General features: G+C 41.4%; 1 protein-coding gene and 1 long non-coding RNA gene across 5 annotated transcripts; one reads left to right on the top strand and one right to left on the bottom strand.

Moving 5' to 3' along the window:
- The first annotated feature begins 132 nt into the window (after window positions 1-132).
- Window positions 133-26,606, top strand: dpf3 (double PHD fingers 3). 4 transcript variants are annotated; one of them, XM_069158486.1, is made up of 12 exons: window positions 133-207; window positions 9,052-9,212; window positions 12,553-12,660; window positions 16,860-16,993; window positions 17,501-17,596; window positions 17,937-18,009; window positions 18,439-18,480; window positions 19,523-19,663; window positions 19,868-19,996; window positions 22,992-23,104; window positions 23,462-23,543; window positions 23,700-26,606. In XM_069158486.1, the coding sequence occupies exons 1-12, from the start codon at window positions 176-178 to the stop codon at window positions 23,765-23,767; spliced, it is 1,179 nt and encodes a 392-aa protein (XP_069014587.1). In that variant the 5' UTR covers window positions 133-175; the 3' UTR covers window positions 23,768-26,606. The 4 variants fall into 4 exon arrangements, 2 of the variants coding, with proteins under 2 accessions (XP_069014587.1, XP_069014588.1); XR_011178726.1 differs by lacking the exons at window positions 23,462-23,543; window positions 23,700-26,606 and adding an exon at window positions 21,368-22,023 and having other exon boundaries at window positions 22,992-23,079; XM_069158487.1 differs by lacking the exon at window positions 18,439-18,480.
- LOC138203536 (uncharacterized) lies at window positions 12,564-16,979 on the bottom strand. The gene is made up of 3 exons (XR_011178728.1): window positions 16,810-16,979; window positions 15,378-15,487; window positions 12,564-12,656 (listed from the first exon to the last, which is right to left on the bottom strand). It is a non-coding gene; the product is annotated as an uncharacterized lncRNA (long non-coding RNA).
- Window positions 26,607-27,175: the final 569 nt, after the last annotated feature.

The raw sequence follows: 27,175 nt of genomic DNA, 5'->3' as shown, positions 1-27,175 counted from the left end.
CAGATTTACGCGAAGCCACGCCTTGTGTCCCGACGTTGGGGTTGTATTGGTAGAGAGCACAGCGCACAGGACCGCATTGGTTGTTGTGTGTTTTTTTTTTTTTTTCTTCTTCTTCCATTAAGGGTCCCAAACTACGGCGAGGTTTTGGAATATTACGTTACAGTCCTGCAGGAAGATGGCGACTGTCATTCATAATCCATTAAAATCGTAAGTACATTTTACATTTTTTTTTTTTTTTTTTTTTTTAATTTTTTTAAATAAAATTACTGCATCGTTTGACTGGCTGTTGTGACCCTGAACTACATTTGCATTGGGGGGTTAAACGCGCTTTAATAATAATAATAATAATAATAATAATAATAATAATAATAATACAACATTGAACACCTTTACTGTGCACTCTTCGTACTTGATGTTTGTGTATTGTAGAAACAAGCACTGGTGCAGAGAAAAAGCAGCTCCTAACATTTACATCGCGCAGATTTCTGCATGTGCACTTGGTTTCACTTAGAAAGTTGTCCACATTCTGCTTTTATAAAAACGTTCGTCACAACTTTGCATGCGGGGCTTTTTGTCAGGGGGGTTAGATTGGATCAGTTTGCGTATCATTTAATGCAAGTATATGTCACAAAGCTCTCTGAACGGGCGCGATACTGAGCGACTCGTGCTTTTTGACCCTGTCATATGTGTGCAGACAAAGCGCAGCAGATTACTATCAACATTAACCTCGATTTCTTGCATGAAGAGGAAAACCTGCCAGCGGCTGAGCTTCACCGTCGGTGCGTGCACGTTTTGCAGTCCGTAAAAATCAACAACTGAGCCCGTGAGAAAAAAATAGTTACAGGATGCAACATTTATTTGACCTTTATGAGAGGAATAAGATCTGAATAGAATAAAGATCAACTGGGATGATCCCAACTTCCCGTCTATATCATGTTTGTCTTTTTTTACTTCCTGACAGCAGATGTTTACCACTGGTCATGGGGAATGTGCAGAGAGTTTGACAGTTGGTGAAAGAGGACAAATCAAACGTTTGAATCAAAACACGCGTGGGGGGGGGGAAACTTTATTTATTACTTTATTGTTAATTTGATCTGCAGTGCATCTACTATTATTTTCTCAATTGTGAAGTGTTGTCGGTCATCCTTTTAAAGAGCAATTATCGTGAGGGATACAATTTGCAAAGAAATATCCACCGAGTTGCGAGGACTCACGGTGCCCCCTTTTTTTTGTGAAGCTCTTTGTTTAGAAAGAGAACACATTTTACAGTACACCCGGGGCTTGGAGGGGAGGGAGAGGGGGGCTTTAAAATGATGTATTCTACCCAAACAGATTAGAGGCTGCAGAGATTGTAGGTATATGTGTTTTGCTTTTGTGCTTCTGCAGTTGTGCATGTAGAGCAGCAGATTAAGAGCCTCCCAGTATTTCCCTGGGTCCATCTGTTGAGAGAGAGAGAGAGAGAGAGAGAGAGAGAGAGAGAGAGAGAGACCACTACATGTAAAGAAAAGCAGACTGATACTGGGGCAGAGGGAGGGAGAGAGTCCCATCTGCCCTTCATATACAGCGGGGCTTTCTCAGACCCCCTCCTCCACCCCACCCGATCTAATATCTGCAAAAAAGGGAAAACAATGTGCGTTATATGTGTAGGTTGGAGGCAGGACTCCACCGACCAAAACATATGTAAACCCATACCAAAATACAAGAGAAAAGTGTAATGAAGAATGGATGTGACATGATTGTGTAGGAATGTTAGGGCCAATATCAAGTAACATGAGTTACGGCCATAGGAAATGATGCTGTAGTCTATACTTTTCAGCCAGCGCTGTTGTTTCTGTCCACCGTGTTTGAAACAATAGCCCCCCCCCCCCCCACCCCCCCCCACCCGACTTGTCATCTGTCCTCAGGATGTGGCTGGTAAATCATATGCACTCAATAAGGACGTGGTAATAATCTTGCCCGCTCTCCTGCCAGCGCTCAGCTCTGAAAGATGAATTATAACCATCAGCACCTGGCAGTCTGGCTTTCCAGACTCATGTTTAGCCCCTGCATATTTACTTGACTGATTTAAACTCTCATTTTTTTTACAAAGGCCTCTTTGTGATTGAATCCTGGGAGGCTGTGTGGGATGGGGCTTAATGAGGAGCTGACATGAGAAGTATTCAAATAAGCGCTGTAATTCATATGCAGAGATGGGCATATTGTGTGTCCATTTCCCCTCTGTTCGTATCTTTAGGTTTGGATTTGTAATGAACTGAAGAGCTCGGTGGGAAGCGGTTCTGGTTGTGTTTGCGTGGGTTAAGAGACGGATGGATGTGAGGGGTTGTTTGGGGTTGCGTGATTCTATCGCGTGTGTTTGTTGCATGTGCGTGTAGCCGTGCGCCCCTCCCCCAATATGTGTAAGAGGGGGCGTGAGTGAGTGATGGAGGTGTGTGTGTGTGTGTGTGTGGGGGGGGGGGGGGGGTCGAGGGGTCGAGGGGGTCTGGCTGGCTGCATTTAGGCCTACTGCATACATTTCTACTACACCCACAGCACAGGGGTGAACCCTGGCCTTTGTCTATCTGGGCCCAGGGAAGGTCCGGGAATGATTTCCAGGCATGGGGAATTAAATGGCCAGGAACATTTTTTTTTTTATAGAAAGCTCCATGCAGTGATCAATCTTTCTTTTTTCTTTTCTGTTCTTGCACATGGGAGGGGCACATGTTTCTCTCCTTATGCTTATGTGCAGGACTTCAGGGAGGGTATGCGATTCTTCATATTTTTAAAAGCATTTTTTTACTTTGGAGACATTTCTTCCCGTGATCCCATGCTGAGATTAAATGAGTTATCGTTCTGCCCACATCTCCAGCTTCCAGTCCCCCCACCCACCACCACACACACACACACACACACACACACACACACACACTCCCCCTCCACAGCAAAACAACAGCAAGAGCATCTGAATCAGGATTTCCTTCTGCACCCCCCTCCACCCCCACCCTCTGCACTCTGCACCTTTCACTTTTCATTCCCTTTGTGTGTCTGTTTGTGCACAAGTAAGATTGTGTGTGCGTGTGCGTGTGCGAGTGCGCTCGTGCGTACACACATCCGCATGTTTGAGAGAAAATGAGTGTGACAGGGTTTGAAAGGGAACACGTGTGCCCCGGGACATATCAGATCCCCCCCCCCTCACTCCCCTTCTTCCCTCCCATTCTTCTCCCTTGGCCCCTCCTCCTCCTCGTCCCTCATCCCCCCCCCCCCCCCCCTCCTCGGCCTACAAAGTGCCACAAAAGACGCCTATCAGTACCCACATGCTGTTGCCCTGCCCTGCACTTCCTCTGAGGCCTCTCACTTATCCCGAGGCAAAAACTGGACTTCTTCTGCCTTTATTATCTTTTACACAATATGTGGTCGACCTTCATCATTCATTTCTTAACACGATTAAACAGTTAGAGACACTTTTCCATTACCTCTGAATCAGTTTTCTTAATGGGGTCATGCAAACAAGTTTTAAACAGTTCTACACGCTGCACCTCCAGGGTCTGTGACAGAGACTCATATCAGCTCATTTGTGGGAAGTTTTAGTTTTCATACTTTGAACATTTTGTCAGAGTAACTGTCCATCTGTGCAACATCATACACTGCAAACACCACCAATGTACTACTGCTGACCAAATGAAAATAGTGCAAAAACATGATCGGCATAAGAAAACTACCCGTAATAGTTTGCAAGATGAATGATGATTTGATTACTAATCAGTGAATATACTATGCTATAATATATTTATACATTTACAACAATAACTGTGACTACTCTGTTTCTTATATTAACAGAAACACGAGAAGCTTAGCTCAAGGGACTGATTTTCAACTGCATGTTTTGGTCTTTCTCAATAGATGGAGTTTGTTTAGTCTCATATTTTTATGTCATTAATCTAAAAGTAGAGTTTCTAAAGTAATTGGTCAGAAAACACGAGTAAATAAATAAATGTGGTGACCCAAAAGCCAAGTGATTAGGATGCATACCGTATGGGTGCTCAGCAGTGAGTCGCCGGTTCAACTCCCGGCTAGACCCTGACTGAGTGTCATTCCCCTGCTCTCGTTCCCCCCATTTCCTGCCTGTCGATAAAGGCACAAAATGCTCCCAAAAATAATCTAAAAAAGAGAACAAAACAAGGACAGTTTAGAACAGTAAAGTGCACAACTGTTAATGTATAAATGTACAAATGAAACTGCATAAAATCAAACACAAGTCATTTTAAACTGATATGCACACTAAAAAATGAATAAGTAGAAACATTTAAGTTCTTTTCTTATACATACTAAATATTATGTTCTCACCACATAGCATACTGTCCCTTTAATATGGAGACTGACAATAACTGCAGCAACAGAGACAGATTTAACACTAACTTACTTCTACCTTACACACACACACACACACACACACACACACACACACACACACACACACACACACACACACACACACACACACACACACACACACACACACACACACACATACACACACACACACACACACACACACACACATGCACGCATGCACATTCTTGCAAACATACCACCTCCCAGACACGGACACCTCTTACCAAAAGCAGTCAGACAAGTCTCGTTTTGTGTTTTAGAAATTAAACTGAATGAGTTGGTGCTTTAAGTGCAACCATAAAGCCCTCTGCACATTATCAGAGATTTAGTGTGTCACGTTCATGTCCCCGGTGTAATCCTGAATGAACGTTGGAAGTAATCAGCTCATTAACTTTAATTATATTGCAAATAACAAAACTATAGCATCTTTCGCTCCTGTACTGATTGTGTTGGTCTCATGGGTGCCATGACCTCAGCTATTAGCTGAGATGTTGCTTCAACGAATAACTCATTAAATTGATTGACAAAGCTTTGTAAAGTGAGGCGAGGAGGACAAGGCAAAATAAAAAAAACAGTTCTGCCTAAGAGCAATATTTTCTTTTACATTTTTCATTTAACCCATAAACAACCATAATGATGCATTTTGATCAATTAGTTTAAGAAATGTCAGTAAAAAAAATAATAATTTGACATTGAAATTACTTCTTTTATCTGACCATCAGTCAGACTAATACATATGACAAAGGCAAATGTTTAATCCTCATATTTTGCTTGAAAAATTACGATAAAGATGATCAAAACTGTTACAAAATAAAGCATCAAATTATCGGACACTAAGAAGCGTTTAACTTTTCAGAACTTGTTGAAACAGGAAAGAAACAGTGCAGAGGAGAGTGTTGAGAGATGAACAGAAAGGTGAAGAGAGGCATGACAGTGATTTATCATTCCGCCGCTTTTAGTGATTAATTATTTATTCAGCGAGGAGGAAGAAAAAGTGCTGGGAGTAATACAGAACTGACAGAAATATGTGGCAGATAAGAGTAAGATTGATGGAGAAGAATGACAGCAGACATCCCAACACAAAGGCTGATTAATGGAGCCTCCCCTCCCCCTCGGCTAAGGATTCACTGTCAATTTGAATATTCAAAATGTTCATACGCTCTTTTTTTTGGGACTCGACTGGTTCTTCTAAAGTGTGTTTGACCCTGTTGGCTCACCTGGAGTTCAATGCAAATGAAACAGTGCGATGATGTCTTCCTCTGGCTGTGATAAATCATTCATGGGCACCTGTGAGGGTGATAGCTCTTGATGTCCAAACAAAACAGAACAAAAGACAGGGATGGAAACGCTGATAGGGTCCTTAGCATCCTCCTCTCCTCTCCTCTCCTCTCCTCTCCTCTCCTCTCCACCCCCTTTCCTTTATTCTCCTCTCCTCTCACATTGACCTGTAAACAATTATCTCCAGTCTGATGAAATGGCACTGTGCCCATCATAGCCTCTATACGTGGCGGTGATGAGACTGACCGTCACACAAAGCTCCTCTGTGCCGGGAACAATTGACACAACCGTATAGTGGTGCACACTCACACAACAACACACAACAACTGCAGATTCCATCAGTATCCAGGAAGCCGTTGCGAGAGGAATGTGTTCCCGGACATGTAAAACTGCACTTACATAAGCACCATCTCTTGGATCAGTGGTACAGTTAACTAATGGGTACAAATAGGAGCGCAGTGCAATCTTTGACGGTGGAGTCGGGCAAACCCGTAGACAGATGGAGGCATGCACGTACACTAACTCTTTACTCTCACGTAATGAATACACCACAATGCACAGCGGGCAAACAAGCAGGCACGAGCACTTATGTAAGAGTTTATGAAGCTGCCTGGGGACCTCATGCAGATGCTTTGTTGCTGGAAATGGGACAGAAACATATCAGACAATTTGTGATGACACGGGGAGGGAAGGAAATGGGGAAGAAAAGATGAGGAGAAAATGCCTGTAGCTCCCCACACACACACACACACACACACACACACACACACACACACACACACACACAGAGCAACTTACAATCTTTAATTCAGGCAACAAATAGTGACAGCAGAGATAACACGTTACCTCTGGGAATGTGAGTTATGTGGCAGGAAGTCTCATCTGGAGTTTTGACTGGATCACTCTGACTGCTGGTCTCATACTGTAAAAACACGTGTCACAGAAAACGCCAGCTGGATTCCTCATTTCTGAAGGATTCTGGACAAAAAACTTCACAAACACCACATGCCTTTAAACTAAGACTTTCACACACACGGTGGCACCGAAGGTGCCGTCAGGGCTGCTACAGGTTTTAGTTTTTACCTCTTAGCTCTGCTGCTTTTTCAGCCGACTCCTCATCACTGCAAGAAATTGTAAAGAGATCACTGTTTTTTAGAGCGCATCGCTCATCGTAATTTGTCTGCTAATTCCCTCATATTGGATTTGAGGGAGCGAGATATATCTTTTTCTTAAAGGCAGATTGACATGCAGGAAAATGTACTTTTTCATTTGTTCCTGTTAGATGACATGCTACAGACTACTTGACCAGAAAGAGGGAAATAGCTAGCCTGACTCTCTGCAGCAGCAAAAATCCACCTGCTTGCACCTCTTAATCTCCCCAATAAACAAATCCACACACACATCCAAAAACAACTACTTGTGAGTTGCATGTAGGACTATTTATTAGCCAGTAGCAATGCCTTCCCTCAATCCCCCCACTGGTTGTCTATTCCTTTTAAAGAGGCTTTGTCCAAGTCATTTTTGCTCTTCTGCTGATCAGATTAAATTGCTCAATATATCAAGATGAAGATAGCTATAGCGTCCTCAGGTTTTGTCCAGTAGAGAAAATTCTACCACATGTGGTTCTATTACAGCACATTTAAGAGTCCTTATCATCACTTCAGCACGGTGCTGAATGATTTCTTTAGATCAGAGCTGATCACGATTTGTTTACAAGCATGTTAAATTACAAGCATGTTAAATTACAGCAAAGACACCGTCAGAATATCTTGGTTTACTCGGTATATTATTATTTTGATGCCTTTCCTCTAGTCAGGGATCATTTGTAAGAGCTGCCGTCATCTAAGAAAATAAAAATGATTTATGGCACAGCACAGAATATATACTACCTAGTTTGCTTTTCTCCCCAGGTTGTTCATTTTCAGCTTTTTAAAACAAATTTTGCACTCATCTCTGCTCTTTGTCCAGAGTTGACTTGTAATTCACATTTACAAATGTGAAGCTGTTAGATGGGAACCTTCATCTGTGTAATGTTTTCATTTCACCCTCTTTTATTAATATTGAGGTTCCCTCTCCTCTCTTGTTAATCACGCACAATCTTCAAACCTCTTCACTTATCTATCCCCCTGATTTCTTCTTTACATGTAATACCTGGTTCACTCCTTGCTGTTGGTCAGTCCAGCCTCTCACCCCCCCCCCCCCCTCCCACCACCACAATCCTTTTCCTCCTTCATCCACCCTTCGCGCCCTCCATCTCCAAACACTGCACATCTTTGTGAGATTCAGTGTGCGAGAGTGCTGGTCTTTGTCCAGCTTGGCATTCTTTACATATCTGTGAAGAGTATCCACAGGCCGCCCTGCTCTGCTCAGCCAGTCAGAGAGACGGCTGATGGGCAGGCAGATAGACACGTATGCACATAAACAGAGAGACAGGATATATACTGTAACTCCAGCAGCAAAAGGGCATAGTGGCATTAATACAAAATAAATAAAAAAAAAACATCTTCAACCTACTTTTCACAAATTATACTGGCTTAAATGAGGACAGTTTGGGAAAAATTCCTGCATAGGACAATTTAATAATAAAGTCTCCTTTATGAATCTCATTTAACATATAAGGGTTTTTTTGTCTTTTGCAAACGTGACTTCATCTTGGTTGGGTCTCAAATGATCTCAGCTGCAGAAATCCTGCCTTTGGACTGAGACTGTGCAGGTTATTGATGCCTCACATCATGATTTACTCCCTCTCATTGGTCGATAGTGTGTATGTGTTTGTGTGTCTGTGTGTAGTCCATCTGTTGTGTAGATTCGATCTGGCACACTCACTCATCTATCAATTTGACAGAGTTAACATGTCTTCTATTTTTATGGTTCATCGTCGTTTGCTGTGTGTTTGTCCACATTGTGCTCAGGCTCGTAGTGATCGTCATTTTTAGCTCAGCTGCCTTCCTGCTGCATGTGACGTTTACAGACTTTACACAATAAATGATAAAGCAAAATGTGGAGAAAGGTTGGTTAATTATAGTGAGCTTAAAACTCGTTCATGCTTGATTTCCAAATGATACCAAACCATCAACTGCTCACCACATTACTGCCTCTAACCATTCAAAAATGCAAGTATTTCGATGTTAGGAGTTCAGCAAGAGCAATAACTCAGCTCACAAAAAGCAGAAATCAAAGCAGCATGCTTCCAATAGCCTTGATCAATTGCAAAAAAAACCCACAATAATGTCAGTTGTGGGTAACTTCATTTCCACAGAGATATTTTTATAATACAGTTCAGATTTGGAATGAATGGGGCAGTTGTTGTCAACATAAATGTTAATGAGCCTGATGCATTAACTTGTCTTCTCGTCTTGTCTATGTGACTGTTTACCTTCCGGGTTTCTGTCTGTCTGTGGTCAGGCTCGGTGACCAGTTCTATAAGGAGGCCATCGAACACTGTCGCAACTATAATGCCCGACTTTGTGCTGAGCGCAGCGTGCGAATGCCCTTCTTGGACTCGCAAACCGGCGTGGCCCAGAACAACTGCTACATCTGGATGGAGAAGCGCCACCGCCAGCCAGGTCAGAACTACTGCACGGGCTCAAAAACTTCTGCTTTTATTAATACATTTTACATTTTGGGAAATCTTTTTTTGCTTTTTGATCAGCATTAAAGGTTCAGTGTGGAGGATTTAGGGGGATCTATGGAATTATAATTGTGTTTCCTTCTGTGTATAATCACCTCAAACTAAGAATCATTGTGTGTTCATTAACTTAGATGAGCCCTTCATGTCTACATAAGTAGCGGGTCATCTTCTACGGAGCCCACCATGTTGCACTCCCATGTTTGTACAGCAGCCAAAAAGGGACAAGTTAAACATTCACGTTTCTGGTGGGTTTTATTGCCACCCTAGGTTCTCCTACACACTTAGAAGTGGAAGATGAGGGCAGGGGTGTAGAGGTTGCAATTTGCAACCTCACCAATAAATGTCAGTAAACCCTACACACGCTTCTTAAAATGAGATGCTGATACCACACTTCTATCATAACTTCAACATAAGGCTACAGCCAATCGCTAGTTAGCTTAGCTTAGCATCTAGGGAATTGTGGGGGAATCGCTTGCCTGGCTTTGTCCAAATATAATAATAATACAACATATCTTCATTCAGTCTTTATTCAGTACAAAACACAAAGTGTAAAAATATAAATTTGTAGTTTCAGAGAAGCTACTGCTGGACTATTTTTGTCCAGAAATAATGTCTCTCATCCGGAAAGTATTCACAGCACTTCACGTTTTCCACATTTTGTTATGTTACAGCCTTATTCTAAAATGGATTAAATTAATTTTTTTCCTCAAAATTCTACACACAATACCCCATAATGATAATGTGAAAAAAGTTTTTTTTTAATTTTTGCAAATCTATTAAAAATAAAAAACAAAAACAAAATCAGAAGTACATAAGTATTCACAGCCTTTGCCATGACACTCAAAATTGAGCTCAGGTGCATCCTGTTTCCACTGATCATCCTTGAGATGTTTCTACAACTTGACTGGAGTCCACCTGTGGTAAACTCAGTTGATTGGACATGATTTGGAAAGACACACACCGTCTATATAAGGTCCCACAGTTAACAGTGCATGTCAGAGCACAAACCAAGCCATATAGTCCAAGGAATTGTCTGTAGACCTCTGAGACAGGATTGTATCGAGGCACAGATCTGGGGAAGGGTTCAGAAAAATGTCTGCAGCATTGAAGGTCCCAATGAGCACAGTGGCCTCCATCATCTGTAAATGGAAGAAGTTTGGAACCACCAGGACTCTTCCTAGAGTCGGCCGCCCGGCCAAACTGAGCGATCGGGGGAGAAGGGCCTTAGTCGGGGAGGTGACCAAGAACCCGATGGTCACTCTGACAGAGCTCCAGCGTTGCTCTGTGAAGAGAGGAGAACCTTCCAGAAGGACTACCATCTCTGCAGCACTCCACCAAGCAGGCCTGTATGGTAGAGTGGCCAGATAGAAGCCACTCCTCAGTAAAAGGACCTGACAGCCCACCTGGAGTTTACCAAAAGGCACCTGAAGGACTGTCAGACCATGAGAAACTAAATTCTCTGGTCTGATGAAACGAAGATTGAACTCTTTGGCCTGAATGCCAAGCACTGGAGGAAACTAGGGCGAAGGTTCATCTTCCAACAGGACAACGACCCTAAGCACACAGCCAAGATAACAAAGGAGTGGCTTTGGGACAACTCTGTGAATGTCCTTGAGTGGCCCAGCCAGAGTCCAGACTTGAACCTGATTGAACATCTCTGGAGAGATCTGAAAATGGCTGCGCACCGACGCTCCCCATCCAACCTGATGGAGCTTGAGAGGTCCTGCAAAGAAGAACGGGAGAAACTGCCCAAGAATAGGTGTGCCAAGCTTGTAGCATCATACTCAAAAAGACTTGAGGCTGTAACTGCTGCCAAAGGTGCTTCAACAAAGTATTGAGCAAAGGCTGTGAATACTTATGTACGTGTTATATTTTTGTTCTTTATTTTTAATAAATTTTCAAAAATTGTAAACAAACTTTTTTCACTTTGCCATTATGGGGTATTGTGTGTAGAATTTTGAGGAAATCTCAAAATTTAGAATCTGTAACAACAAAAATGTGGAAAAAGTGAAGCGCTGTGAATACTTTCCGGATCCACTGTAATGTTTGAGCGTGGCAGTAAACCAGTGCAAACTCCAGGAAGTCACTGTGAGATTTAACATTTTAGTGAGCTGGTAAACCTTTTTTTTTAAGCTTTGGACAGAGCCTGGTCAGATGTGTCGCTCAGCTTCTAGTCTTTCTGCTAAGCTAAGCTAACCAGCTACCTGCTGGAGCTTCCCAATCACTGCACAGACATGAGAGTGGCATCGATCCTCTCATCTGACTCTCAGTAATAAAATAAATAAGCAGATTTTAGAAAATGTTAAGTAATTGCATCCATATGATAGATATGAAGGATGACTTTTATAGATCTCCTCTTGCAATAAATAAGCCATTCGACTCCTCTTTTGTATGATTTATAGATAACCACTTGCTGATTTATCCTGAATTGAGCAGTCAGAATGCATTATGCACATCTGGTCCGTCTGAACAGCCAAAGGGAACAATCCGCTCCTCAGAGAGAGCTGGACACAAATAGCCTGCCCTCCATCTTGTATGCAAAGCCCTTTAGGCCACACCCTATACTTTGTGGCAGACCTAACTCACATTATATGCATTTATTCTGGGCTTATCCTTCCCCCTCTTGATTTTTTTTTCTCTGCTCATGAAGACATAAAGAAAACCCTCCATCTCTGTCTTCTACCCACCTAATGGTGGAATATGATTAAAGGCGGAGAGACCACAATGTTCTGCTCAAATACGAGGAGCATACTTTGCTGACAAAGTCAAGCATTTTTCCAAATGGAATACATAAAAGTATATTTTTCTCCAAATGAAATAACATTAGCAGACTGATGCTTCTTTTCTTGCCATCCCACTAACGTGCAAACAAGGAATTCAAATCCTCAAAATTCTAGCTTATGAGGGATAAATAGTCTCGGGAATCCGACCATGAGAGCAGGATTTCTTTGAATATACGGACCATTAGCCTGAGCACTGCTGAAATCAGGACATATTAAGTGTCAGGGAAACAAGGCCAGGCCTGTGTGTGTGTGTGTGTGTGTGTGTGTGTGTGTGTGTGTGTGTGTGTGTGTGTGTGTGTGTGTGTGTGTATGGGACTCAATGCAAGATTTGTTAAAATGGTACACTTGCCAGTGGTTGTTAAAATTCTTCCTGTGTGCCTGTGTCTCTCTGCATGTGTGTATATGTACATATACATGCATGCGTGTGTGTGTGTGTGTGTGTGTGTGTGTGTGTGTGTGTGTGTGTGTGTGTGTGTGTGTGTGTGTGTCCAGGCCAGGCAGCAGGACAGATGTATACTTACCCTGCCCGTTGCTGGAGAAAGAAGAGGCGACTCCACCCTCCCCTGGATCCCCAGCTCCGCCTGTGCGAGCTCCGACTAGGTAAGACAAACAACACACACACGGTCAAGCAGCACATCCGCATTCACAGTGAAAGTCATGGCCACAGCAGTATTGACCCACAGTTGTCCAATGAAAGCCACTTGGACTGATGCATCCTGTTATTTTTGATTGTTTTGAAATACATGTGTGTCTTATTTGCGCCCGCAGTGCTGTTGTGTAGCTGCACAGAGTTTGTGGCGTTAATGCTCGCTATCTGACCATCTGGCTCTGGTTAGCCCGTTTCTCTCACCAGGTCTCCAGGTTCATTCTCTCCCTCGAATCAATGCCTCCTCTCACTCTTCTGTGGCTGCAGACACACACATAGGCACACAAACACCCCCACACATGACTCCTGCTTCCCATTGCAAGCACAGAAGCACCCTGTCTGGGCCTCTATAATCATTTGTCCATGAGGCATTACAATGTAAGTGAGTCTTATGAGGTGGAAGTGTGTGCTTTTTTTTTTTTGTTTTATGTGCGTGTGCATCCATGCATGCATAAAGTTGGTGTGTTATAGGGGGATTTTAGCAAAAGGAATGCCCCAGGAACCTGATAAGGGGAGAGAAATGAAGGCACGTCTTTGTTTCTGCTTTTCTACGCCATTGTTTCGCTCTCGCTGTCTTCCAGACGCAATATAATCCTCCGGAGCTTTATGCTAAGAATGATTCCACTTTAAGCAGCGGACAGGGAGTCCCTCTCATGAAAAAAAAATAAAATAAAATAAACTACACAGAGCTGCAACTGACCAAGCATACAAGCAAATGAAAAGAGAAAGAAAACTAGCAATACACTGTAGTTAACAAAGACTGTAAAGGTTTTGTGGATGAGAGTGAACTCTTCAGTTTTGTTCTTCTGATACCTCATTGTGTAGTTTTGCCCAGATATCTATCATAACACGACAGGAATGTGAATTCTCCCCTCTCAGTCTTCTGCAAATACTGTATGTTTCTTTAATGCTTCCTGAACAGGGAGGTTTGTGTTTGTTTATGTGTGTGTGTGTGTGTGTGTGTGTGTGTGTGTGTGTGTGTGTGTGTGTGTGTGTGTGTGCGTGTGTGCATGCGTGCGTGGACATACAGAGACTCTGTCACAAGGTTACTCTGAAAGAATTTGAAACCAGAATTAAATTCCTTGTTTCTGAAGATCCTTTTGCGTTTTTGTTTTTTCTGTCACAGCTCATTTCAGTGGCTTTTTTTTTTTTTTTTTTCCTCAGGAGCCATGCTGCTCTCCTCACTATAAACTCCTGTTGAATCTAATGAGGGTTATGACAAAAGGTGCAAGCAGTTTGATATTTTTGTGAAGCTTAACATTTGTCTCAGATGTACAAATAGCAATAAGTATGCATGAAAGATTAACCTCTGTTCCAGTCATTCTTTTTTCATTTTCGTCTTTGTTCTTGTCCATTAAGATTCTGTATTCCATTAAGGCCAACCATATGAGTAAATTTTCATTTTGAAAAGTTTTTTTAAAAAACAAAAACTGCACAAGTGTTGTAACACCGATTGAGAACAAATCTAATATCACATGACATGTTCACTGGGCATCCCAAAACCAGTGATACTCTGTATTTGGTGACCCATCAGATTCTGGGACCTTCAGCCTTGGTGAGGTTTAGGCATGAGGAGTGAGATAGTCAGAGTAAGATTATCAGGGCAGGTTCATGGAATCTGATGGGTCACCAAATATAGTGCAACACCGGCACTCCATGTCGGGTTGATAACACCGCTGGACTTTAGAATTGTCACAAATGGCCTGAATACTAGCTTGCCTCCTGCATATGCAGGTAGTAGCGGCATTATAAAAAGCTGAATTTAACTGCACAACATCTGTTAGCCTTGCTAGACCACAGGGTCGACAACACTTGTAATTTGTTATCCATGTTCAATAACCCAAAGGTAGACACGACTGATGTCGTTTGTTTTCTTCGGGAAAAGGGTCACGGGATCGGGGTGTCACGATTTAGCAAAGGACTCCCGTGACTGATGAGACCTAATGAGAAAGCAAAACAAAGTTTCTGTTTCTGCCCATCCAGACTAAAACGCAATCCCAGAGTTTTCTAACTAAAACGAAAGCCAGCAGCATTTTCAAAAGTCTCCATTTTAGTAGTTTGAAATCGATGGAGTACTGTGAATGGTAGGCGTAAACGTAGCAAAAGTTATGCGGTTTAAAATTAAAACATTTTAGCGTGGATGTAGCCTAAATTGCAGGACACAAAAGAAACAGATTATAAAGATAATTAACAATATTAAAGCAGCAGAGGTTGAAATATCTTGGCTTTGTCACGCTCTCAAAATGTATTTCCCGTAAAGCAACTCAGCAGATTTCAAATCCACTTCTTTCAAACTCCTTCCTTCTAGTTTGATGCTTAGTCTTGCTGCTAAATATTCTCAAACGCAAACTGAGATGACCGTAATAACATAATGAAGTGGGTTTAGATCAATAGGATTTGTTTGTGTGTGTGTGTGTGTGTGTGTGTGTGTGAATATTTGTTGATATGAGGTTGGGGTTGAGGATACTTCTTGCTGGTAGAGCAAAAATCCATGAACAGTCGAAGGGAAGGTGAGAATGCTACACAGACGAAGGTCGATGGGTGAGAGGAGAGAGCAGAGGTGGTTGAAGAAAAAAAGTCCAGGCAGTACCAGCACAAAGTCAATATACAAAAAGACACAGAAAAGAGAGCAAGGGAGACACAGCAGCTCTGTGTTAGATACGTTTCTTACAGCTCCAGTGGCCGTGCTCACTCTCTGCCTTTCTTCATACATCCCTACTTTCATTCTGGTTTCATCCTGGTATCAGAGTTCAAACGGGACGACGGAGAGTCAGCTCATCTCTACGGAAATGAAAAAGAGAGATAGGAGAGAGATAAAGTGGATTGGAAGGAGCAAGAAATAAAGAGGGAGATATAGGAGAAATCATTTAGGATTATGAGGCTTACTCTCCTACTGTGCACCAGGCATATTTTCATTGATGTTGAATAGTTTAGCCTCAATGTTAGCAGAACTATGTTGATCACTAATACAACACGTCCACGATATGCACACTTCCATTTATGCTAAATTGTCAGATTGTTGATCCAAAACGGAGCTTCCTGAAACTGCGAAAAAACTCATATAGTCATGTCATGGGCTTGATTTTTAATTAGTTTTTTTTATTGAAGCACTAAGAAGAATTTAATGCATTCTTTTTGTCTGCTTTGTACTTCATCGCCAGTTAAATGGATTGTATATGCATGCATTAGACATGCCGTCTTATTTATTACTGTGGGCAAAAATGCTTCCCAAAGCAGTTTAAGCCTTCAGGTCAAAACCACAATCAAAGTAACAGCTGAGCCAATAAGAATGGTCTGTAATCAATCCAAACATCGATTACTTCTTTGTGATTAGAGGTAGAAATATTTGCTTTTTAATACCATCACTCCTCTTTTCCCTGAGTGCATCAAGAGGATGAGTTATTATTGCATATAGCTCATCATGACATGGGTATCATTTATAAGGTAACCTTGCCAGAGCTTTTCCCACTTATTTGTTTATTTTTGTTAATGTCTGGCATCATTTTATTGTGTCAGCAGCAGCCTAAACTAGCACAGAAACACACAGGCTCTGATGTCGCAGTGAAATTTCTGGCCAGAAGTTCAGTAGTTCAATGAAAGGTTATACAATAGTAATTTTTTGGGGGGGCTTAAAAATAAATCTGTGCATTACTGTGGCTCTTTCATGAAATTCATGTAGTAAACTTGTTCTTGAGGATTGCTTATCAAGAAGCATCAGATGCACTACAGAGAGAAACAATGCTGGCTTTGTGTAATGTTCTGATCCTCATGTTAGAGTGGCGATGCTGCAACATAAGAGCTTTCACTCAGGTAGTCCTGCAACCCAAATTCATAGCTTTGCTTTGAGGCCTGTTCTCATTGACTGCAGGACTTTGCTGCAGGATTAATGGCATTCATCGAATTTAGAGTGGCATGTTGTGGATTAAAACTGCAATTAAAAAACACAGGTGGTGGTACACTTGGCTACAATATGCAGACACATAAAAACACACACACACACGCACACACACACACACACACACACACACACACACACACACACACACACACACACACACACACACACACACACACACGCGCACACACACACACACGAGCCCCACCTCAAGTGCTTTTTTCTTTCTGTTATTCTCTCCATGCCCCATCTCTTTAGAAGCAGAGCTGGCCCCCAAGCGAGAGGGGCCACCAGGGGAGGCCACAGCCTTGGAGGCCCTCCTGAGGGCGGACAGTCTGCTGGAGAAAAAAAACAGCCTCAGTGGGGAAGAGGAGACATTGATGGAAATACAGGTATTTTTTCATACGTTTGCATGATAGTAGCTCTGTTTTGGTGCAAACTCAACATTCTCATGTGTAGAAGTTTTTTTTCCCTTAAAGAGGAGTTTTTTCCCTCCGAGCTTATGTGGGAATTGTTGTATTGTTGGGTTTCTCTGTTTAATGTTGTAAAGTTCCACTGTAAGGACTTTAATGTGTTAAGTGCCATGAAATTGACCGTAGCATTGTTTTTTTTGTTTTTTGTTTAATGATTAATTCCATCATGGGTCTTTTACTTGACATATGAATGTTGTATGATGTGTAATTTGGCTGTATGCTGCCATATAATGTCGGAATAAAATTGTTTCTGTGTAGCTGGATCCTTAATGGCTGTTGATGACATAACCTCATGTAACAAACGTTAGAACAGCTGGAAATGAAATTAGACTTCTGCAATTTAGATGAGTGTAAAGATATTTATACCTCATGTACCCCCTTCCACCCCCCTCCCTCTTCCTCTGTGTTTTTGTTTGCACTCTGTAGAGAGTTCTGGAGGCAGAGGAAAATGGGGACGGTTTCCATGATGATGAAGACTTTGAACAAGACACTCCAAAGAGAAAAAACAGAAACAGAGGAAAAGTGAGTGTCGGAGACAAAAACACAGAGTTTATGTGTGTGTGTGCGTGCGTGTGTGTGTGTGTGTGTGTGTGTGTGTGTGTGTGCGTGCGTGTGTGTGTGTGTGTGTGTGTGTGTGTGTGTGTGTGTGTGTGTGTGTGTGTGTAAAATACTGTAGCCCCTCTGTGAGTCTATTTTCAGGCCCATCTGTGCTAAAGATGCTCAAAATGACAACGTTAACATGCAGTTTAACATGTTGATTTATGTTCACAAATAATCTGCTGACTGAATTAGAAATGGAGGACGAAGTTTACACATTGGAGGATTAAATCCATGATCGTATGTGTGTTGTGTTTCCTTTTAGAGCAGAGGATCGAGTCGCAGACGGACAGAACCTGTTAACGTGGATGACCAGGATAAACCATACGTCTGTGACAGTACGGAAAAAGATAACTAAACTCTTTATACATCGTGTGCCATCCTGTGTTTAGTGCCATTAGTGTGTTCTTTACTTTACCTGCAGTCAGAATAACAATATTTTCTAAATGTGGAGAAACTCGGCTGCTTAAAATCAGGCTGTTTGAGGAGGAATTATATGGAGAGAACATCTTTCAATTATAGCGCTTTCTGTCTGTTCCTTTAAGAGCAGTCCTCTGCAGCATGAAGAAAAGCGTTTGCTGTTATTCCAGACCTGACTAGCATGCCACTGATGTGCTCGGACAGAATCCCCCGGGAATGGATTGCCACAGGGATTGTGGATAGAGATAGCTATGCTGACTGAGCCTCAAACAAATGAATCTCATCCTCATTTTGTGTCTTGTTCTGTCTTTCTGTTACTGTTTGCTTTTGTGTCTTCTCTGTTCCAGACAGATACAAACAAAAATATAACTCAAAAAAGGCTGAAGAAGGTATCTGAACCTGTCGCCATCTTGTCTTTCTAAAGGCTTTGTGAACTGTCTTTACGATCAGCCTTTTTGCTCTCGGGCGTCTGGTGTGGGAATGGCTGACTGAATGCTGATTCTTTGGACATGTGCAATGCTTTAAATGCTTTACGCTATAGTCCAGGCATCCCTTCCTGAATTCAGTGCCAGCACTGCATGACACTAACGCTATGCCCTCTGTGCCCTTGTGCTTGCTCATCGCAAGGCATGCACCAAATAATGCTTACGCACCAGCTCGGTTAATGCCGCACTGAGGGATGCATGTTTTGCAGGTCACTCCGAGCTGTGATGTGATCCTCAGATGTAGCCGTTGTAGAAGTGTTTCCGCTGGGTCTTTTTTTATGTCACCATTGGGAAGTGTTTTTAACCAAAGTTATTTTTTTATTTATTCTTTATTTTTTTAAGCTTAGACAGAGATGGCTGCTGCAATAATGTGCTGGAAAGCTGTGATAATAAGCGACTTCTATAGTGGCTACAGATCCAACGTGCTCACTGTAAAGACTTCAAAATAATACCATGAACATAATGCAAGAAAAGACGAGATCAAAGTTTTGGTTTTTTGTCATGCGTATAGAAATGCATCAGTGCTGTTTTGTTTTAAGAATTAGATTTGTGTGTAATTAAAGTAGGATAAAAAAGTAAAAAAGAAAAGCATTAGTAGTGCAAATTCAATTGTTATTACAGTTGTAGGCAAATACTGTACTTTTGATACACCTCTGTTCCAATACACATTTGTTGTCTGACTGGACTTTGTTTATTATCAGTTAAATTCATTATTTTACATTTCCTGTCATTGTTGCTCTTGTTTTGCCTTCATTTAGTTATACTTCAACTCATAAAACATCTTTTTGCATTAGAAATGTAGTAGATTAGGTCTCACTTCTCAGCAGTAATAAACTGTCTTCTCAACAACTAACTTAAACTCGTGTCTGATGTCTTAAACTGATGGTTACATCCAACAATGGGGAAGGTTTTCCCTGTTTCTAATGGAACTGTGTTTTATCCACAGTCTGTGGAAAGCGCTACAAGAACCGGCCTGGCCTGAGCTACCATTACACCCACACTCACCTGGCAGAGGAAGAGGGTGAGGAGGAGGAGAAGGAAACAGAGATGGCCTCGTCTTCTCCACAGAGCTCGGACAACCACAAACGTAAGACAATGGCTGGTGTTTAATTACATAGTGCAACAGAATATTTCCCTAAGTGGTAGTTCAGAAATGTCCTCAAATTTTTCCCCACAGAAACTGACCAATCACCAATCGCTGAACACAGTCAAACTGCCTCAGTCACAGTTTATAATAAACTGAATGGCTTTGAGATGTCAAAAAAAGTAAGAATACTTATGTCTATTCCAGCTCAGAAGGGCCCAGATGGCACCATCATCCCCAACGACTACTGCGACTTTTGCCTGGGTGACCAGGACTCCAACAGGAAAACAGGGCAGGCCGAGGAGCTGGTGTCTTGCTCGGACTGTGGACGCTCTGGTGAGTCCCCGGTTACTGTAACAGACAGCAGATCATTTACATTAAAGCCTCGGATTAGTTGTTCCACTCAGCATCAATTTATGATCTAAGTAAAAGCTCCATCTACCTTCAATTTAGTGGATTTAAAAGAATGTCATGTCAGTGATTTCGGTATTGCAAGAAAACAGCACTCTAATTAAAAGGATAGTTAGAATACGCTTATTCACTTTCCTGCCATGAGTGAGATGAGAGGATCAATAGCACTCGCATGTCTGAATGGTCAAATTAAAGCTAGCACCAGCTATGCTAAGCCAACCAGACAGTTAGACCAACCAGCTTCCCCACCGCTCTCTATCTTCAAGCTGAATTAAGCTGAGCTAAGCTAATTGTCCTCCAGCTTCAGCCACTACTTTAACGCATTAGAGCGTTATCAATCTCCTCATCTATCTCTGTGCAGGCAAGGAGTAATCTAACTTTCTAAAATGTCAAACTATTAGTTTTAGAGGTAACTGAGATTTTTTAGAAATTTGTTGTCTCTTAGACTCATACTTTACTTTGTGTCTACTACACATCTCATTTTTGTTTCCCTTTACTTCCTTTTTATCCACAATCTTGTTCATGTATATTCCTCGCTTTCTTGCAATGTTTGTCTTTGCTACAACTGTGTTTCTGTAATGGTCACGAATGTGATGCAGTTTAAGACTCTGCATCAAATACACAGATCAATAATCACATCCTTTTTTTTTGGAACTATATTTTGGAAGGCACGCTAATAACTATAGTGTTATTACAAAGTTCAGTTCGGCCTTTAGTGTTCAGTATGATGCCAAAACAGCTCAATCTGCTTCACTAAAATTCAAACCAACCCGTGTCTTCAGCTGAGGATGTACATTTCATTAGATATGTACGGTGTGCAGTGAATTAAGCTTTCAGGTTGCTTCAGTGTCTTGTCAATGGGTTGTCAATGAGCCTTTCAGACCATAACAATTGAGAGCCAACGGCTGGACCTCCTTGCAATTTTACATTTAAAGATAACGTTCATTCATTGAGTCCGCTGCTTGCTTCCATCCTGCATGCTTCTCCATGTCAGCCTCGTCCATCAGTAAGGACTTCTGCCTTTAGACGATATGCCTTCACTCTTTTGTTGCTCAGTTTTCATGCATCACCTTATGGCACATTTGGCTGCATTTTTGTTTTTGTTTTTTCTCCCTCCTTTTTTTTCTCCACATTAGCCAAAAGCCACATCTGCTGGATATCTCAGCAAAGCATTTCTCGAATCATCTGCAATGAGCGAGCAGAATATTCATTTCATCCAGTGAGATGTTTGTTAGAGCAGCTGCGAGAGTGTGTGGCCTTGTCTGTGTTGCTCTGACGCTGATGTTTTCATGGTAGCTGGAAGAGGAGGAGTGAAGAAGGATGGGAGGAAGCTGAGTGCTCTCGAAGAATTGTTCGGCAACGCGTCCGACAGCGAGGCCTCCACGTTTCATGGCTTCGAAGATGCAGAGCTGGAAGACATTTTGTTGTCAGACAGTGAGGCTTTCGCTGACAGCTGATAACGGGACATCTTGACTAGCTGGACCTCGTGGCCGTAGAAGGCATGCTCCGATTAAAAGCTTTTAATTGAGGCAACGCTGCAAGACTTTAAAGGCACATCATGGACCACAGTTGCTCACCATGAGGACACTTTTTAAAAGTCATCGGACTATTTTGAACTCGCGTAGGAGATGTAGGGAAGATTTATATTTTAAGCCAACTTCTTGGAAGTTTTGTTTCTCATGGATACAATGATATTTTTTTACCATGCTCATGGATTGTACTGTTCAATAGTTAAGACATTTTCCATTTTTCATAAACAAAAAAGGCTCCTTACGTGTGACTTAGCATCAGATAATCAAGATGACAGACCAAACATCACAATTAATCCTGGACTGAAAACATTGATTACACTGAGGACCGCAGAATGAGTCAAATTAAACATGTGGCAGGGGGAGGGATGCACGTGGACTCTTGAGTCTCTCCATTGGCTAAAGAGGAAAGGGAGCCGAGAGGTAAGAGCCAATCGCCACTCCATTGTTCCTCTCTGTCTGCGAGGATTAGATCCTTACTTTTATCACTGAGAAGAAATGCTCACTGTGCCGCCTGCTGCTTGGTGGTATCTATTTAAACATAATAGGCTGACTATTAATAACCGACACAGCTAATTTCTCCTCGCCTCAAAGTCCTCAGTTTGATTTGGGAGGCAGGCAGCAGCTTACACATCTCTGCATTAAATAGTACTCAGGTCACGTTTGTTTTTGATTTACCCATCAGAGGCTGATAGGGATTGTGATTAATGTCTCTGGCTGCTTTCCCAGTCCAGATTTCAATCCTTGATTATGGCTCATTCACGGCTCATTGATACCCCATTGATACTGATAACTGTGCTCATTAATACGCCGACAGCACTGGGATGCGTTGCAGAGGCTACAAAAAGACATCAGCAGTATAGCTTTAAAATAAACTGTTATTAAAGCTGACAACGAGAGGACACTTTTACCAAACGTGTTTCTTTTTGTGCTGCAGATTTACGGGAATACGATAAAATGTGTCTTGGCTCCGTTTCCCTATGCACACATAATTGCTTGTGTTTTGTTTTCCAGGCGTATAATCAACATGTCTTTTGTGACTAGATTGCTTTTGATGCCAAATGTTATCCAGCTGTCTGTGCGGTCAATACTGTGGGTGCATTTACAGTTGTCTGAATCACAGGCACACTTCATAGTCTTTTACATTTTGTCAATAAATGGAAAATATTTGTTAAATCACTTGAGCATAAATATTTCCTTAAATAAATCATACTGAAAATATTTCTTTTATATCAGATTACCATTTTTTTTTTACATTACATGACCATTTTTTTTTTACATTAGATAACCATTTCTTTCAATCTACAGCATTTAGAAGTAACTTAAAATGACTCCTCTGTCAATCCACTATTTCCCCCCTTTCTCCTTTTTTCTCATCTCTTTCCACACAGGTCACCCCACATGTCTGCAGTTCACTGACAACATGATGCAGGCCGTGACGACGTACCAGTGGCAGTGCATCGAGTGCAAATCTTGCAGCCTCTGCGGCACCTCAGAGAACGACGTAAGTATCACAGGACGGAGCCTCGTGCTGCTTTCTCAGAAATGTCAGCATTCACTTTGAATTAGCTTGGAAGAACCAAATTTGACTTGTTTTTCCCTTAATGCCACGGTCATTCACCAACCTGCAGTCAGCCTGCCATAGGCAATATATTACTTTGAATTTAACTCAGAAAGCCCAGTAATATTTTATATATATTTGTATTTTCATATATATGATGCATGATGAATATTATCTAAACTCTGTGGCAATTTAGCAATATATTCTCAAAGATGATTCTGTAGATGATTCTCAAGTTTATAATTTCATATGCTTCACGCTGTATTGCTTTTGATTTTTGATTGTGTGCTTTTCATGCAGGACCAGCTGCTGTTCTGCGATGACTGTGACAGAGGATACCACATGTACTGCCTGAAGCCTCCGATGACCCAGCCTCCTGAAGGTACCGCCGCGAAGAGCCACTCGCACAGTTTCGCTATATATGTCATGTATTGTATATTTGAGAGCTATTTCGGGCTATATTTGGAAAGGAGCGAAGGACAAAAGATTTCAGCCTCTCTCTGTGTGTCTCTCTCTCTCTCTCTCTCTCTCTACATAGGGAGCTGGAGCTGTCACTTGTGTCTGGACTTGTTAAAAGACAAGGCCTCAGCCTTCGGAGAAGCTTAACGACACCCTGAAAACACAAACATTTATAAGTTTGTACATATACATTAACATTAGCAAAAAAAAAAAACTAAAAAAAAAAACTAAAACTCTCAGATACAATCAAACAGGCACATCCATGCACAGACACACACCCACACTCCAGTGCATTAGCAGGCTCAGGGCAGTTTCCTGTGTGAGATCCTCTACCTCTCAAATAGCCACGCAACGCTCAACAGATGCAAATGCCATCAGCGCAACACTCTTTACCAATAAGTCAGACAACAGCAGGTTTGCCACTCAGTCATTTCTCTACCTCACCACTCAGCAGATGGCAAGAAGCCAAAGCGACATTGATAACGGCCAATACTGTGCAGTACATGTGTGTGTGTGTGTGTGTGTGTGAAATACGTGTTGATTTTAAACCAAACATCTGAAAATCTCTGGATGTTTCCCCTCCCCGCTGATTTTAATTTATTTGAGTACGATTTGGAGGGCTGTTCTCCAAGAGTATTTGCTGAAGCTGCATCACTTCCTTCCCCTGCTGCTCGACATCTGCAGAGGGGGAACCTGAGTGAGTTTGATTGATGTTTGTTTAAATTTCTCCTCCCAGCTCTACTCCTCTCCTGTGTTTAGACTCTACAGTGACGTTCTTATTTCATATCTGGACAGACTCTGTGTTAGTTATGACATATTTCACGGGATTTTGTCAAGCTTGGTGTAATTTATATCCAGTGCTAAGAGGAAACGGGGCTATAAAAACAGCCTGGACTATCATTCCTTTTGGAGCACGGGGGAACATTTTTAATCCTCATCTGTTTTCTGTATCTTTTCGGTTACTTGGATACCGTGGTGCTCAGTGTGACACATTTTCAATGATATACTTATTTATGCATTGTTGATAGTGGTCCCGTGTTGCTGTCAAGGAGATATTTGTTGCTGTAAGTCAGTGGTTCCCAAACTCGGTCATGCTCCCCTTCAAAAACTGAGAAAATGTCCGGCACCCTCCCCTACTCGCCCAAAACACACTGTACATTGATTGTATTTACATCAACTAAATAAGATTAATATGAACATTACCTGAAATTGAAAATTTAAATTGAAAATATAATTTAGACTGTGTTCTTCCCTGTCCAAGTTGTTCATCTTTTTTGTTTTACTTTCTGAGTAAATCTTGCTAAATTGAATAGCCTTGCTAACATCAGAGCGCTCTTGTTTGGAGCTAATAACTTTGTTCCAGCAATCACTTCAATGCAGCAGCTGATCTTACATCCGGGTCAAGCTTCAAATTCTTACAGAGTTCATATGAAGTACACAACAATGCGGGAAGATTTGCCTTTCAAAATTGCCAGCACTTTTTTTTTTTGAAACAATGGGTTTTCAAAGGCTCCCCGTTTAGAGCTGATGGCTTTTGTTTTTTTCAACTGAAATAACCAACTGTAGGTAGCCAGCTACTTCCTGCTAATTTGTTGATTGAACTTTTTATTTTAAATAAAAGGGTTTTAAATATGCTCACGATGATTACGTACCCTGTATGATACAACTAATACTAAAACACTGAAGCTAAAGCTATAAGTTGCAAGCAAATGAACAGATGTTAAGATATTGGCAAATCTTGGTTCCCATTAAGTGGGTGTTACAATTTTGAACTGGGATTTTGTAACATGTTACCCCAAATGATAACATAGTCAAAGTTTGAAAATAAGGCCAGACTGGGCAGTTTAAATTAAAGCAGGCAAACATACTGTTAAATCCATTTCTTACAATATATTTGGGGTTTTATAAAGATTTTTAAAAAGGCACTAAACCAAACTCTTTGTATGCCAAATAACTCTAGCGGCCCAAACACATTGCCTCAATGTATTTAGAAATCCAAAGCTCAACAGACTAGCGGTATCTAGTTGCAGTTGCTAAACTGTGATTGGACAATCACTGTTGAGGAAAATCCAATGGTCCTTTAAATGTTATTACCATTTACACCCGTGTTTTACAGCTTAAATGAATCTGAAAAACCTCTATTCAGCTTTGATGGTTTCACAATACATTTTTCACCAAGCTTGCAGCCCTTTCTCATTCCCAAGGCGTCAAATGCTTTGTTTTTGGTGCCTAAACCTAAGACCTTGTACGTATCGATGAGATGCCAAAAGGCTGTGATAAAACAGCAGTATTTGACGCTCTGGAAAGAGAACAGGATGTGTGCTCCTGTAATACCTCTGTGCCCCTACAAAGGGGCCCACCCCACAGTTTGGGAACCACTGCTGTGCACCAGACTTTGTAACCTGTGTCCATCCATGGCCAGAGGAAGCAGCGTTTACTGGTGTGTCCTGTCTGGAAGCTGCCACAGTTTTCTTTCTTTTGCATTTGTAAAGTTATGTGAATAAGGTTGATATGTTTACTTAGTTTCATGTCAAATTAAGTACTAAAAACCTTTGAAACCCCATCAATGTAATGTATGTTTTTGTACTGAGCTCTGACCGAGTGCTATATAAAAACTAGGCTCATCATTAATAGGAAGAAACACCACATATAAGCTCATAAAAAAGAGAAAACACCCTTAAAGTACACACAGTGTGCAAGCCTTTACAGGATATCGCATTCTGCATTCGTGTTTTGTTATTGTGAATTTGTATTGATATTGCTTTTCCACCGACAATCATGAGCTAGTGTCGACACATTATGTTAATAATATAGGAAGGTTTTCATTGTGCTTTTCTATGGCGGGCATGACGCCCCTTTGGATCTTCCTTTTTAAAATTGTAAGTGATGTCATGTTTATTTGATACAGTGGTTCAAACTGTGCGTTGTATTTTGTTAAAAATAAATGTTAACATTTTGTGTTAAAATAAAGACTCCTGCCACCTGATGCTTTTCTTCTTTAGAAATACTCAGAAATACTTTCAAGTGTTTCTGTTCCTTCCAATAATCCATTACCAGGAAACATAAATAAGTAGACATCGAAACCATGATGACTGTATCCAATATGAAATCTGTTGTGAAGTAATGGGCAGATTAAGCATCGTTTCCCTTTTATTCTCCCCAGACAAATTACTGCCTTTTTATCGATCTGTCTGGAAACCTCTTTGTATACAGATGCCTTTTCTTGTGTCTACAGAAAGGGTACAGAGTCAACGTCTTCACCAGTATTATAAAGTCCAAGCGACATTATTGAGCTCATAAAATTAGTCCAAACTTTTGTCACCACTATCAGAAAGGAAATGCTTATTGTAAGTGTCGCTTCAGATGCCTATATCATTACTGCTGGAGAAATTACATGAAAGCATTTACATCATATTACCACTAGGGTGCACTATTGGACCAGAATAGATCTCTGGATAAAATGCTATATATATGCTTTCGTGTGCATCAACATTATGCTAAATCTTATGGTGCACTTAGTAAACTGATCATGTTTCATAGTCATAACATATAAAT

The sequence above is a fragment of the Embiotoca jacksoni genome, unplaced genomic scaffold (genome assembly GCF_022577435.1).
Source record: "Embiotoca jacksoni isolate LCO1_2020_lvr unplaced genomic scaffold, fEmbJac1.0.p SCAF_23, whole genome shotgun sequence".
Taxonomy (NCBI): Eukaryota; Metazoa; Chordata; class Actinopteri; family Embiotocidae; genus Embiotoca; species Embiotoca jacksoni.
This window is presented reverse-complemented; position numbering and strand designations above follow the sequence as displayed.

Coding starts and splice junctions, on each gene's coding strand:
- dpf3 (XM_069158486.1), top strand. CDS start 176: ATGGCGACTGTCATTCATAATCCATTAAAATC. Junction 18,010..18,438: donor TAAACCATACGTCTGTGACA/GTACGGAAAAAG, acceptor TCTCTGTTCCAG/ACAGATACAAACAAAAATAT. Junction 23,105..23,461: donor GCGGCACCTCAGAGAACGAC/GTAAGTATCACA, acceptor CTTTTCATGCAG/GACCAGCTGCTGTTCTGCGA.